The 12,336-nt window shown below is 41.0% G+C and overlaps 1 protein-coding gene across 5 annotated transcripts; it reads left to right on the top strand.

Annotated features, from left to right (window-relative positions):
• The first annotated feature begins 686 nt into the window (after positions 1-686).
• rnf44 (ring finger protein 44) lies at positions 687-11,933 on the top strand. 5 transcript variants are annotated; one of them, XR_005119620.2, is made up of 13 exons: positions 688-1,043; positions 1,728-1,785; positions 4,086-4,276; positions 4,975-5,197; positions 5,382-5,549; positions 5,935-6,108; positions 6,222-6,383; positions 6,897-7,018; positions 7,210-7,297; positions 7,639-7,760; positions 7,862-7,961; positions 8,077-8,535; positions 8,796-11,933. XR_005119620.2 is itself a non-coding variant. In XM_037459708.2 (12 exons), exons 3-12 carry the CDS (start codon positions 4,170-4,172, stop codon positions 8,137-8,139), a joined length of 1,329 nt encoding a protein of 442 aa, XP_037315605.2. In that variant the 5' UTR covers positions 688-1,043; positions 1,728-1,785; positions 4,086-4,169; the 3' UTR covers positions 8,140-11,933. The 5 variants fall into 5 exon arrangements, 4 of the variants coding, with proteins under 4 accessions (XP_037315607.2, XP_037315605.2, XP_037315608.2 ...); XM_037459708.2 differs by having other exon boundaries at positions 8,077-11,933; XM_037459711.2 differs by having other exon boundaries at positions 689-1,043; positions 5,382-5,501; positions 8,077-11,933.
• Positions 11,934-12,336: the final 403 nt, after the last annotated feature.

The following is a 12,336-nucleotide window of genomic DNA, read 5'->3' as shown; positions in this document are numbered from 1 at the left end:
CTCCTGTACCAGTAATTAGGTTATAGATGTTCATCTGACCAAAGCAATTTAAGTAAACAGAAACATTCAAATATATATTACTTTGATCCGAGAAGCAGTCAGGGTGTTGTCGTTCCATGTAAGATCATAAAATATTATAGATTAGGAATGATGCACACTGACTCTCTCTCTCTCTCTCTATATATATATATATATATATATATATATATATATACGTATATATACTAATATATATTAGTATTATATAAGTGTTTCTTTAGTGTTGATGCCAAAATTTGATAAATGACTGATCACACAAATGTAAATATTTAGATGATAGTTTAGTGCACTCCTTTAAGATCTATGGCATTATAAATTATTGGAGTTATAATCTGTGTTCCCTAACTATCAGGGAGAGATTTTATAGTAGGCGTAGGCACCTATACAAATAAACATTGGTACAACATAAATTGGTACAACATTCTTCTTGCACCTCAAGCAGCCTGAGTCCGTCCAATGTTTTAACCCATCTTTTAACATTATTTTACATTGTGGTGATACTACTTTTACCAAAGTAAAGGATCCGGATTCCATTTGTTCATCATTATTTTCTTCCGTTTCGCTCCCGGAATACAAGCAACGCCTTAAGCCACCGTGATGTTTGGAGACAAACGGGTGCGACTTGTTTCTGTCCGTTACGGTAAAAATGGCACCGTTGCGCGTGCTCTCCGCTCATGAAATAGGCAGAAATGGGGGGTGTAACTCAGGCAATCGCAGAAACTCCAAGCAACCGTCTGACTCCATTAACATTTCCAAAACCCCAAAGTGTCGATTAAGGAAATAGTATCTTAGACCACGAAACCACAAACCCGCACAACATCCAGACGAAACGCATTGACAGCACGAGTCTAATATTGAACACCTTTTTTTGTTACAGCGGTGGTGAAATCCACGGAATGTTCCATACGGGAACAGCTGACCGTGGGATGCCGCACTTAGCCGAACGAGATGTCAACATTACAAGGAAAATATCAGTGATTGGATGTTTGCACTTTGTTAATCAGGTAACTACATTGGTCCTCCCGGTATCGCCTTGTCTCGGTTTGCATTTGTGAGATTTCCAGGGCGTGTTTACGGGGGCTGGTTAGATGGACGCTCATCCTGCTGGAGCTTCAGCCCCTCCTTGTTTTGCCGCTACCGAGTGCGATGTTGTAATGTTTACATTTTGTCCGTTTTGCTTACAACTGTTGGCATCTTTAGACAGCTCTTTGTTAGGTGTATACTTTGTGATGCATTCATGTGTTTTTGCACTGGATGGTTCAAAACAGACAGATGTATTATTAATTAACTCTTACTGGAGAAAATGGGCCTGAAAGGTAGCTTATGCAGCCTCATGAAGCTTGGTAATCCTTAACTGAGGCAACGCATACAGTATTTTGCAGCACCATTCGGTGGCCTAATAAAGATATATATATATATATATATTAGAGATGTTGTGCAGTAGCTCAAAGTTGAAAGGTGTTTCTCACAATATTACATAGATGGCTGGGACACTGTCCAGTGACAGTCAAATCAGTGAGCCACAGTCAATTTTTGGAGCAACATTTTTAGTTTTCAAAGGCAGTGCTTCTGCAAGTGAAACACTTAATGTAGTCTATATGTTTTCAGTGGTCTAAAGGTAATTAGTTAAAATGTCTTACTTTTGGACGAAATTGCTAAATTGATCACTTCTGTTTTTGTTTTTGAAGTGAGACAGGTTTCCACAAGAGAGATGCTTAAATTGAGAAATCCCCAAAAACTTCTCAGGTCAGTAATGGTCAAATGGTTAAATATTACAATTCCGTATTTGGAAAGAGTTCGACCTCAACAACTTTTCCTTTTATTTTGTAGCTCACTATAAAAATAATTCACCACAAGTCAAAGCAAATGTAGAGAACTAATTGCAACACAATGTACCTACAAATAAAAGTACTTATTGTGCAGCATGGGCCCCGTTATGTTTGTCAAATATTACTGGATCATTATTTCTAATGCAAATATACGCATTTTAATGTATATTGCGGAGAAGCTTCCATTTCTAAGGTACTGCTTCATATTCTAATCTATAACAAAATATAATTGAATAAAATACACAGTATCAGTAGAAGCAGCTCAAAATGATGGTCAATTTACAACCCCTGGTGACTGTTAGGCGTGTTTCACATTGCACTATAAATGTGCCTGTGCTATAGGTGGCGAATGTGAAACTCTGAAAGCTCTCAGAGAGCTTTTTGTACTGACGCCTGTTTTGACACAGCGCAGCTCAGACCGTCTGGACGACGGCTGTCTGTGTTTGCAACGCTCCGATTGGTCGGTCCCAGCAGGAGGCGTGGTTTCATCACAACAATACATTCAAGGAGCACACACGCGCCAAGGAATGTTTACTGTGGTTGTGTAGCAAACGTTTTCTTTCCCCGTGTTTAAAGCGGGTTTCTGCTCAGGTGGACGCTGCGTTTAATGGATGAACCAGTTTTTTGTTTTCCGGATAAAACGGATCCCCTATGCGGCAGCGGCAAGCGTGTGTTTAGTTAGCTGACAGGCGTTAGCAAGCTAATAGCTGCTCCGTTCGACATTGTCCGAATCTCCCCGGGGGACAACAGCCGATTCGAACAGTCAGCTAACTGTTGTTCATGTCAGGTCATGGTGGCCGGTTAGTTGCGAGGATAACTTGATGGGACACGCCATTTCGGAGTCGGAAAACCTCTACCGTCTCTCCCTTCACCCAGCGAGCACACTAGCAAAGAAAAGTAAGCTGTGGTTTGTTTTTGACCAACTCTTATAGCCTGTCATGGAGCCCGTCCACGTGACGCTGGTCTCTCTCTGGTATTCTACGCGATAGGAGTGATAACAGAGCGCACGTCCCAAACTGGTATTAGCATTCGGGCTAAGTTAGCTTGCCATCGGCAGTTACCTGCAAGCTGGCGGGTGCTGGGACAAAGCCTTAGCACAGCGTGGCTAAGGTTAGCCCTCCTTCAGCATGGGACGTCCAATTATACTGGACAGTAAAGAACCGACTCTTGCCACAATTATACTGTTGGTATGTTTCGCAGTTATGTGTGCTGGGCTAAGAGTTCTAATATTAATGAACGGCACAGGGGGGTCTTCTGTTTTGCATGTTAAGCGAGGGGTCCCGCTTGTCCTTTTGTTGTTGCTTTGTCTCGTGAGCACGTGGCTCTCCGTGATGCGTTCAGGCAGGTCATTGCGAACCCTGTTTTTTCTGCCCCCCCCGAACGTTTCGCGTTAATTACTCTGCCTGAACTGTAGTTTCACTTTATTTTAGCATTTTGTTGAAACTCAATACGAGTTGTCTTTTTGTAATACCATACAATTAAGAAAATAGCGTTGGAATGTGTACAACTAACCCGCTTTTACATTAGTTTGTGTTCAGAGGCCCATATCTTGATTACTTTTGGTAGGCACTTTATTTTTCCTACAGTATAACAAACACTGGCATGGATTCTTAAAAAATGTGATCACGTTTTTAAGTAACTTATGTTTATATATAGTAGCAATTCAAATGTGTTTTTTGGACATTGGAGAAAGTTACTTTTATTTTAGGAAAATTAAGTCTTATTATTATATTATTTTAATTTTCCAATAACATAGAAGAACCGTAGCAGGGAAACAAACAATTCCCTTAAGAAAAACCTGTGCCTCAGAAAAAATTTCAGCCATACCTAATTTTTACATTCCTATTTTAGGGGATTTGCGGCACGGCTTATTTATAGTCAGATGGTTTGAGATGAAACCTAATCTAAAAATTAGAGAGGTTGTCACCAACATGGGTTCCAAATGCCTTGAGTGTTCCTCATCAAAATGACCTGTCTTTGTGAACCACTACTTTATTTGCACATTTAATGCCATATGGCTGTGCGGTGCGTGAAAGACATTTTTTTAATATAGGGAGTAAAAATCACACTTTACACTTTTCACTTGATAGCCCGTAAATGCTTATTGTAAACAGTGATATTAGCGACAGTTGGAGTTTTTGTACTCCCAGTTGAAAGATAATAATTAGATCTGTAATATAAGAAGTAGGCATGTGATTTTGTCTTTTGTTTTTGCAGGGTTAAGACCATCAGGCAACATACGAGTGCCTCCACTGTACAATTTCCGTTCCCAGAGTGTGATTCGTCTGCACGACGTCACCAATGCGACCATGGGAAATCGCAGTAAATAGGCTGCCACCAACAGCCCCCTTCAACCCAAGGAGGTTTCTTGGAGAGCCCTGCAACGCCCCGGTGCAGTTCAGGAGAAGGTACAAACTATGTCTTTCATTGTGACCCTTTTTCTTATTAATGACGCTTTTCATTTATTTTCATTGGAATGGAAGTCTTTTGTGAGACCCATGTTGCCTACCAACGGACAAAAAAAACGCTTGTTCATATTTATAATTTTGATTTGGAATTATGTTTACAGAATACTGTATGGTGACATGTTTAGCAGCCTCTTCCCAGCAAAACGTAAATTTGTTTGAAATAAGAGATTTTCAAGCACTAAAAATCTATGTCAACATTAACCCAAAATTCAAAAGCATGACTTGGTTACATTTCTCAAAAGTTATTTAGTATTCCAGACGAAAGAAAACATTGCCACATGGTGTTTATCAATTGTAAATTAACTGCACTGCAAAAGGTCTTACTGACTGAGTATTTTACCGCACAAGGCAGCGTCCACCTGTTGGTGCACACATTTACACACTGGTATCCGGGGCAATAATACACAATAGTTCACAATAAACATTCCCACGCACATTCAAACCCAGGACAGCCATAGGAAGCAACTTTGTCTACGACTCAGATGGTCGTTGTTCGTCAAACAGTTCTACCTTCTAATGGACCCCAAGGCACATTAATTAGTTTACATTGGTGTTTTGTTACTCCAATAGTATGAGAGATTCGCCACATGTTTGATTTTAAATATGCAATGTATTGACCTGTCTGTCAATATTTACAGCCCACCAGTGAGACGCCAGTGGGGGAGACGAGACAGGCCTTTACTGCACACTTCGCTGGTCCAGGATGAGAACTTCCATCATCTGCTTTTCTCACAACACCACCAACAGCTTTCTTTAGATGAGTCCAGACACTACAGTCGCACCAGCACACCATCACGCATGCTTCACCCTGCGGCTCACCTCCCCCAGCAGAGCCCCATCATGGTGGATCTACACGACCAGGTAGGTGATTTGTTTTTCCTGACTAAACATTTTGCATTTCTCCGGAATCTTTCCATGAAACATGCAAGACGTTGTGTAATTGTATACAATGAGTCATTTTTTTGCAGACACACTTTTGTGTTGGGCGGATTGTGAGTCACCCCCCCCCCCCCATCCCCTCCCCCTACATTTCTTTTCTTGAAAGATGCACCAGGGATCCGTTCCAATATCTTACACTGTTACAACGGTGACGACCCACGGCTTTCCCATCCACACCGGGCAGCCCCTTCCGGGGTGCAACACTCAGCAGCTCCCAGCATGCTCGGTAATGTTCAGCGGACAGCTCTCTCTGCTCTGCTGCCTTCCTCCTCCTGTGAGTTTGAAAAGGAAGAGCCCCATTGTCAGTGGCATCCATGTAGCACACCATACCAGCCATACATCCTGTCACTGTTCATGACTAACAAATGTATGCTGCGGTCACTGTGCAGGATTTGTGCTTTCGTCTTGATGTAAGCACAAGTATTAGAAACCAACAGAATATACTGTTAGTGCTGCAGTTTCATCAAATGCATTTCTTCTGTTCACTATACACTCACAACATGCTTTCATCATAATTGCCTTACTGCTCGTGTTAGGAAAACATTTGCTTGGTTAGGTAGATGCTTCTACTAGATACTTTTTCACAGTGTAATCAAGATAATCAAAAACTTCTTTTTCAAATGTCTCTTTGCTCTTGTGTTTTTTCCTTCTCTTTGCAGCTCATACAGGCATGTACCATGCAGCATATGCCAGTGTCTTATCAAGCCTTTCCACCCCTGATCTCCAGCGAACATTTTGTATTGCACCCTACCCCATCCGTACCCCCCCACCAGCCACAGCACCTTACTCCGTTGAGCCAATTCATCCCTTTACAGTCTCAGCACCCACGCATGGTGAGTGGTCCACAGCATGCTCAGTAATGAAAACACAGCACGGTGGATGCTGAATGTATTCAGTGATTCGTTGATTTACTTATATGTGTTCCGCAACCATTTTCTCCTCTCAGCCTCTACAGAGGGTAGACAATGAAGTTGACCTAAGGGGGGACCAGCACCCATTGGGTACTTTTTCCTACCCTCCCTCTCATCACCCACCAGCGCTGCCTCCTTCTCTGCCCCTACAGTATCTTCCTCAAGAGCCTCTGCATCAGGAGCTTCCCTTTGGCGTGGTAAGACGGCCTCAGACATTTAAAAAAAAAATGTCTTTGATTTAAATCTCCACCCTGCAGAAACTCCTGGTCAAAAAGTAGTGGTTGCTGAGACAAGAGTTTCTAAACTTATATAGATGTCCAAAGGTCTATTGACTAATCTCACAAATTGCTGTATGGCATTGCAGCCATTGGTTATGTTTTTATTTACGCCATTCTTTTTATGACAGGTATAAATCCCTCTGTGAAAGGTTTACGACTTCTTGCTTAAAGATCAAAATGGACAGACCAATCACAGGATAAGAATATACAAAGTACAGCATCCAATAGATCCAACATATGAGGAAACTTGTCTAAAGTATACTTCAAGTATGACAGTGTACTGTAATAATAATATCCGGTATTTGTTTCTGGCAGTTCAAGAAAACTCTTTGATAAAAAATCTACGTAACTCCATTTTGTTCCATCCTGATAACATGCTATCAAATGTCAGAATGAAATTGACATGTTTAATCTCTCTGTGTCACTCCTCAGCCATATCCCCACATGCTGCCCCGGCGAGTGAGTGGACAGAGATACCGGCTGCAGCAACCATTACCCCCCCCTCCTCCTCCTCCTCCTCCATCTTACTACCCAGGCTTCCTTCCTTACTTCCTGTAAGTACCTGCAGTACCAATCACCCTGTCAAGTATAGCAGTTTTCGGGTACTCTGCAATCAACGATTCTACTGCGCTTTATTTATATTGATAATGTAAATTCTGGCATTTATGTCTTCACTTCTGACGTTTGTGGAACATAAGCTGCTTCACAGCAAAGTTGCAGTGATCGTGTTTCTCTCTTTGCTCAGCTCAATGCTTCCTATGCCTCCAACATCAGTGGGCCCAGCCATCAGTCTAGACCTGGATGTGGATGATGTGGAGATGGAGAACTATGAGGTTAGTGTAGCATTCATTCTGGCCTCCATTTATTTAGACAAAATTCCTACTTAGTTTAAGTCACGTTTTAGACATCGTTATCTTTTTTTTTTTTTAATCCTGACTTTTTGGTCTAGTTTTAGTGGCAGAAAAGTCATTAAAAGATGGCTTCAGTGTTTCCCCCTAGGGTTACAACTTCAGGGAGGGGGGTAGTAGACGGGCCGGCTCAAAACATTAGCAACCCCCCCCCATGTCCCTGTCCCTCTTTCCCTGTCTCACGCACACACTGTCTCTCTGTCTGTCTGTCTGTCTGTCTGTCTGTGTGTGTGTGTGTGTGTGTGTGTGTGTGTGTGTGTGTGTAGGCATTACTCAATCTGGCGGAGCGGCTGGGTGAAGCTAAACCACGTGGACTCACGAAAGCCGATATAGAACAACTTCCGTCCTACAGATTCAACTCTGAGAACCATCTATCTGAACAAACGCTGTAAGCCTTTCCCTCACCTTTTGACTACATAAACTACTGCTACTATTCATTTACTATAGATGCATTTATTTCCTGTTAACTCAACCCTTTCTTTTCCTCAGGTGTGTTGTGTGCTTTAGTGACTTTGAGTGTAGGCAGCTACTCCGGGTATTACCGTGTAACCACGAGTTCCACGCAAAGTGTGTGGATAAATGGTTAAAGGTAAGCTCATGCCAGTTTCGCTATTGAACCCATTTCCTAGTCCTCTCATAGTTTTGTATGACCATTCTGTTTTGCTGTGATATACTTATGCTCGATGTTTCTGCTTTGCTTCCAGACCAATCGCACTTGTCCTATCTGCCGAGCTGATGCCTCGGAGGTGAACCGGGAGGTGGAGTGAGTCTCTGAGCGCCGAACAGGACCGCCGCACACGCCAGAGTCTCTCTCCCGAAACTGGGGACACCTGCCACCTAACCTGCGTCCACCAGTAAAATCTAGCTTACCAACCTACCACTCCTGCCCCTTCCAAAGCAATGAGCAACCCAGGATGGTCTTCTGGAGCCTGTTGTACCTCTTCTGTGCTTCGTTGTCCGAGTCTCATGAAACCCACTGCCTATCGCAGCCTATAGCCAGAGTTCTGGGATCGCCCGGCCAGTTCCTTCTCTGCCCTCTCGTTGCAGATTCCAAAGATGTCCCCTACAATGCATTATTTGCTGCTTTTGTTTACAGGGTTTCATTTTAATTTAGTGGAATTGGTTTTGGAGGTGATGAAAAGCGGAATCCTGCATTGGAAGCGGTGAGTCGGAGGATGATGATGATGATGATGGGCTGGACACCTTGTGCAATTAGCAGAAAATAATAGGAATACTCCAACATGGCTATCTGAGTTTGGAGGCAATGCCTGACCATCATAGATGCATGTTTGTGTAGATATTGGGCAAAGTGACTTGCTAATGATGTACTCTGCAATAATGTATTGATCATTTCTACAGTTTTACCCCTTATAGTTTTGCAAATTCTATTGTGAAAGTGTGATTTTTCTGTGGTTAAATGCAGATTCTGTTAAGCCTGATCTTTATGGCCTGCAAGTGATGGGACATGCAACTGTGTGGTTTCTTCTACCCTCAATGATCCTCTCTGGAGCACCGATCTGTTTAAAAGCAGTCATGGATTAATGGACTGCATCGTTTTGAGGTCATCCCGCATTACTGCACAAGTGCTACATCAACCCTCCACGTCAGCATTGTTCCCCTGGCAAGTGTGTGTGTGTGTTTGTGTGTGTGTGTGTCCTGTTGAAAAAGCCAATGCATTGTGTAACCACTGGATACAGGGCAGCATGCTTGGATTTGCATGAACTGTTAATTCAGACAAGCAATATTTGAATCAAGCATTGCCACCAAAATGGTCAAATTTAGGAAAAAGAGGAGACAAAACAAGCATACTAAAATAACAGTTTGCTGATTTTGAGAAAGCACCACAGAGGAAGACTAGCTTGTGGTTCCAACTGCTTTTAAGGAGGAGAACTTTAGTCTGAATGCTGTGCTGAGGCCATAAAGCTCTGGAGGTCTGTGCAGGAAGCAATATGTGCAGTGAGTGGCAAGTTTTAAATGAACCTTCTTCCCCTTTAAGGAAGACTGGAATTTTTATTTCATTGTTTGTGAGCCAAATCCAATATACAGATATAGCCTACTGTTCAAGATTGTATGACCTTGACAAGCACAAACCTATTAATAGTTATTTCCACTTCTTTTAAAAGTATGCTGTTTAAAGAATTTATTTATTTGTTTTATCTTCTAGAGAAAATGAATTGAAGGAAAGCGTTGGAGCGCTAACATGTTTGTGTAATGTATGCGTTCTAATTTCTTCTAAACTTGGTCAGGTCATTGTCTGAGGCCACGGCGATGGCGTTTGTAAAAGAGCAACTGTACAGCGTCGCTTCAGTGTGAATGCTTTTAGAAACCGTCAGAAGACAGAAGAATGTTGAGAACCCTCGTAGAGGTCGCCGGTGTCTCTCCGCGACGCGACGACGACAGGGTTCAAATGACACGGAGCGGAAGCGTTCAGTAGTAGAAACACTGTTTGCAACTTCTGTTTTGTGTTCGCTCAAAGAAAACAAAAAAAAAAGGAGAAAAAAAAAAGACAGGATGCATTTTCGTAGACAAAAAGACTTTCGCTTTGAATCCACTCCTATCTCTCAACTGCCCCACTAAGCACTAACAGGCAGTCGTAACCTTTTGCTTTTAGGTGTAAAGGGACCTTGCCTTTTCTTTACTTTTCTTTCCTGAATGTGAGTCTTTGATGTGTGTGTGTGTGTGTGTGTGCCACCTTCAAGAGAAAAAAAGAAGCCATTTAATGAGTTAGACCCACAGCTTTGAGAATTAACCTATGTGTATATATCTTTTTGCTGGCATATATTGTAAGTTTAAAAAAAAAAAAAATCACTCAGGGCCTCTCAATATATAAAAATAAAGGAGGACAGTCCATTTAATTAAAAATGGAAAGGTTGCCATGAAAGGGTATATCCGATTTTAGAGTGGTTGTTTTCCTCAGACCACAAATAATTTAATGTAATCAATTATAACATTCAGTTTTGTCAGAAATAGTAGATATTACATCATTTAAAGATAGGCATGCAAGAATAAGATCAGTAAATATGTTATTAATATTCACTGAAAAGAGGCAATATACACCGCAACTCATTACAAGTGTGTACTTTTGTTCTTTCACCCAAACCATATGTTCGACACAGCGGTTGTGGTCCGTTTTGTAAACGTGCCGCGGTGTGCACTATCCTACATAATTCACTCCTAAATCTACTTCAGAGGTGTTCTGCATGTCATAAAAAAAAGTTAAACAAGTTTGTTATAGTGAAGGACATCTCAAATTCTGGTGGAGACCTATTTAACGGTGCACAACATGCATGCTTGTCAACCAGATCCCAACTGATTTTTAGCTCCATTTGGGTTCTGGAGGTTTGGATCTTAACGCTCAGCTGATAACTGCCATGCATTGTACTGCACACATTTGTATTAGACCCGAATGACTACAAGATTTTATTGCGCTAACTTCCTTTTATATAGGGGTAGAAAATGGTCTTGATTCCAGAGTTCCTACATATGTTGTGTTACTGTTATTGCCCTAACGACTGAAAATGACATGCTCTGAAACTACTGTAGTTAATCGAAAGCCATAGTGAACCGGTGCTAGATGTTCTGCTTTTAGGTATGAAAACTCACTTGCGTGAATGCAATAGTTTGTCATGAATCCCGTGTATTCTTAAAGCATGTTATACTAATACCCTAAACCTGTCAGTCAATGAAAATCAATATAGTTTAAGGGATTTTAGAAAAAGAGAAGCCTTGTCATTCTTATTTCAGTGTAGTACTGTACCTGCCTATCAGGCCCTTGCTCTCAGTGTACCTTAAAATGTATTGTTCACATATAGATACCTTAATTGATGTTGATATTAGCACTCTTGTTTTGAAATTAACATTTAATTGACAATATCCAGCTACCCAGACAAATTAAAAGAGAACCTTCCCTTAAGGCCTAGGTAAAGAAATAACTTTTATTGACAACTGAGAATAGAGTCTTGTAGTCCTTCTGTTAAGAGTTATTAAATAATCTCACAGCTTGTGTGGTGCAAACATGTTTTCCAATAAGCAGCTAAAATGTATTTAGGATTTGTGATGGATTGCTCCATAGATGCCGTTTCTTGTTTACCATTGACTTGTGCTGTGGTGGGATAGTGGTTTACTGTTTTTACTCCCTGGGCTCTAGGGGTCCTCGCCTGAACACCCGACTACCCACCCGCCATTAGAGCCAGGGGCATGTGTTCTGTGTTTGGCAGATGTTTTGCTTTGGTACTTGCACATTTACAGTTACCTCATTTTTTTCCATGTTTGTATTGGGTTGGGGGGGGGGGGGGGCAACTAATATATATATTATATACAGGAAATAGTTCTTATTAATGTTATAATTTTCATTCCATTGGAATCATATTGTTTGTAGCATTTAACATAACTAGTTTGTGTATTATATATACATCTGTATACTGTTTGAAATTTTTAAGATTTGTACTTTTTTTAAAAGAAAGTTGCTAGTTATGCTTTGCCAAGTAGTGCAATCATTTCTTCTTAATTGTGGCTGATTTGAAAGGGTTGTTCACTAATAAATGTATAATGTATACCAATATTACAAGAGTCTCTTCGAACGCATTTGACACACATGTGAAAAATGGGGAAAGATATTCAAATGTTAACCCCACATATAATCAAATATAATGGCATATGAAAATCTGATTCAGTATAGTTTGCCATGAGTATAAGTTACTATTCACTATTTTTTACAAGTTTAATGAAATTTGTGACATGTGACTAAGTATAAACACAGATGTTTTTTCCCAATTAATTCTTTTACATATTATAGCTACAATACCTCTTTTTTTTGCACCGCCGGGTTACTCCATTCCCTTCCGGAGCATCAACGGCCTTGTACATACGTATGTACATTTATGTGTATATATTAGGGCTCTCCAATATTCCTATATTGTGTGGCAGAGATAAAAGCGTTTGTGTATAAAATACAATTAAACATG

The sequence above is a fragment of the Pungitius pungitius genome, chromosome 2 (genome assembly GCF_949316345.1).
Source record: "Pungitius pungitius chromosome 2, fPunPun2.1, whole genome shotgun sequence".
Classification (NCBI taxonomy): Eukaryota; Metazoa; Chordata; class Actinopteri; order Perciformes; family Gasterosteidae; genus Pungitius; species Pungitius pungitius.
The sequence above is the reverse complement of the archived record's forward strand: the minus strand, read 5'-3'. Positions and strand labels throughout refer to the sequence as shown.

Coding starts and splice junctions, on each gene's coding strand:
- rnf44 (XM_037459710.2), top strand. CDS start 4,170: ATGCGACCATGGGAAATCGCAGTAAATAGGCTGCCACCAACAGCCCCC. Junction 6,384..6,896: donor AGGAGCTTCCCTTTGGCGTG/GTAAGACGGCCT, acceptor GTCACTCCTCAG/CCATATCCCCACATGCTGCC. Junction 7,298..7,638: donor TGGAGATGGAGAACTATGAG/GTTAGTGTAGCA, acceptor GTGTGTGTGTAG/GCATTACTCAATCTGGCGGA.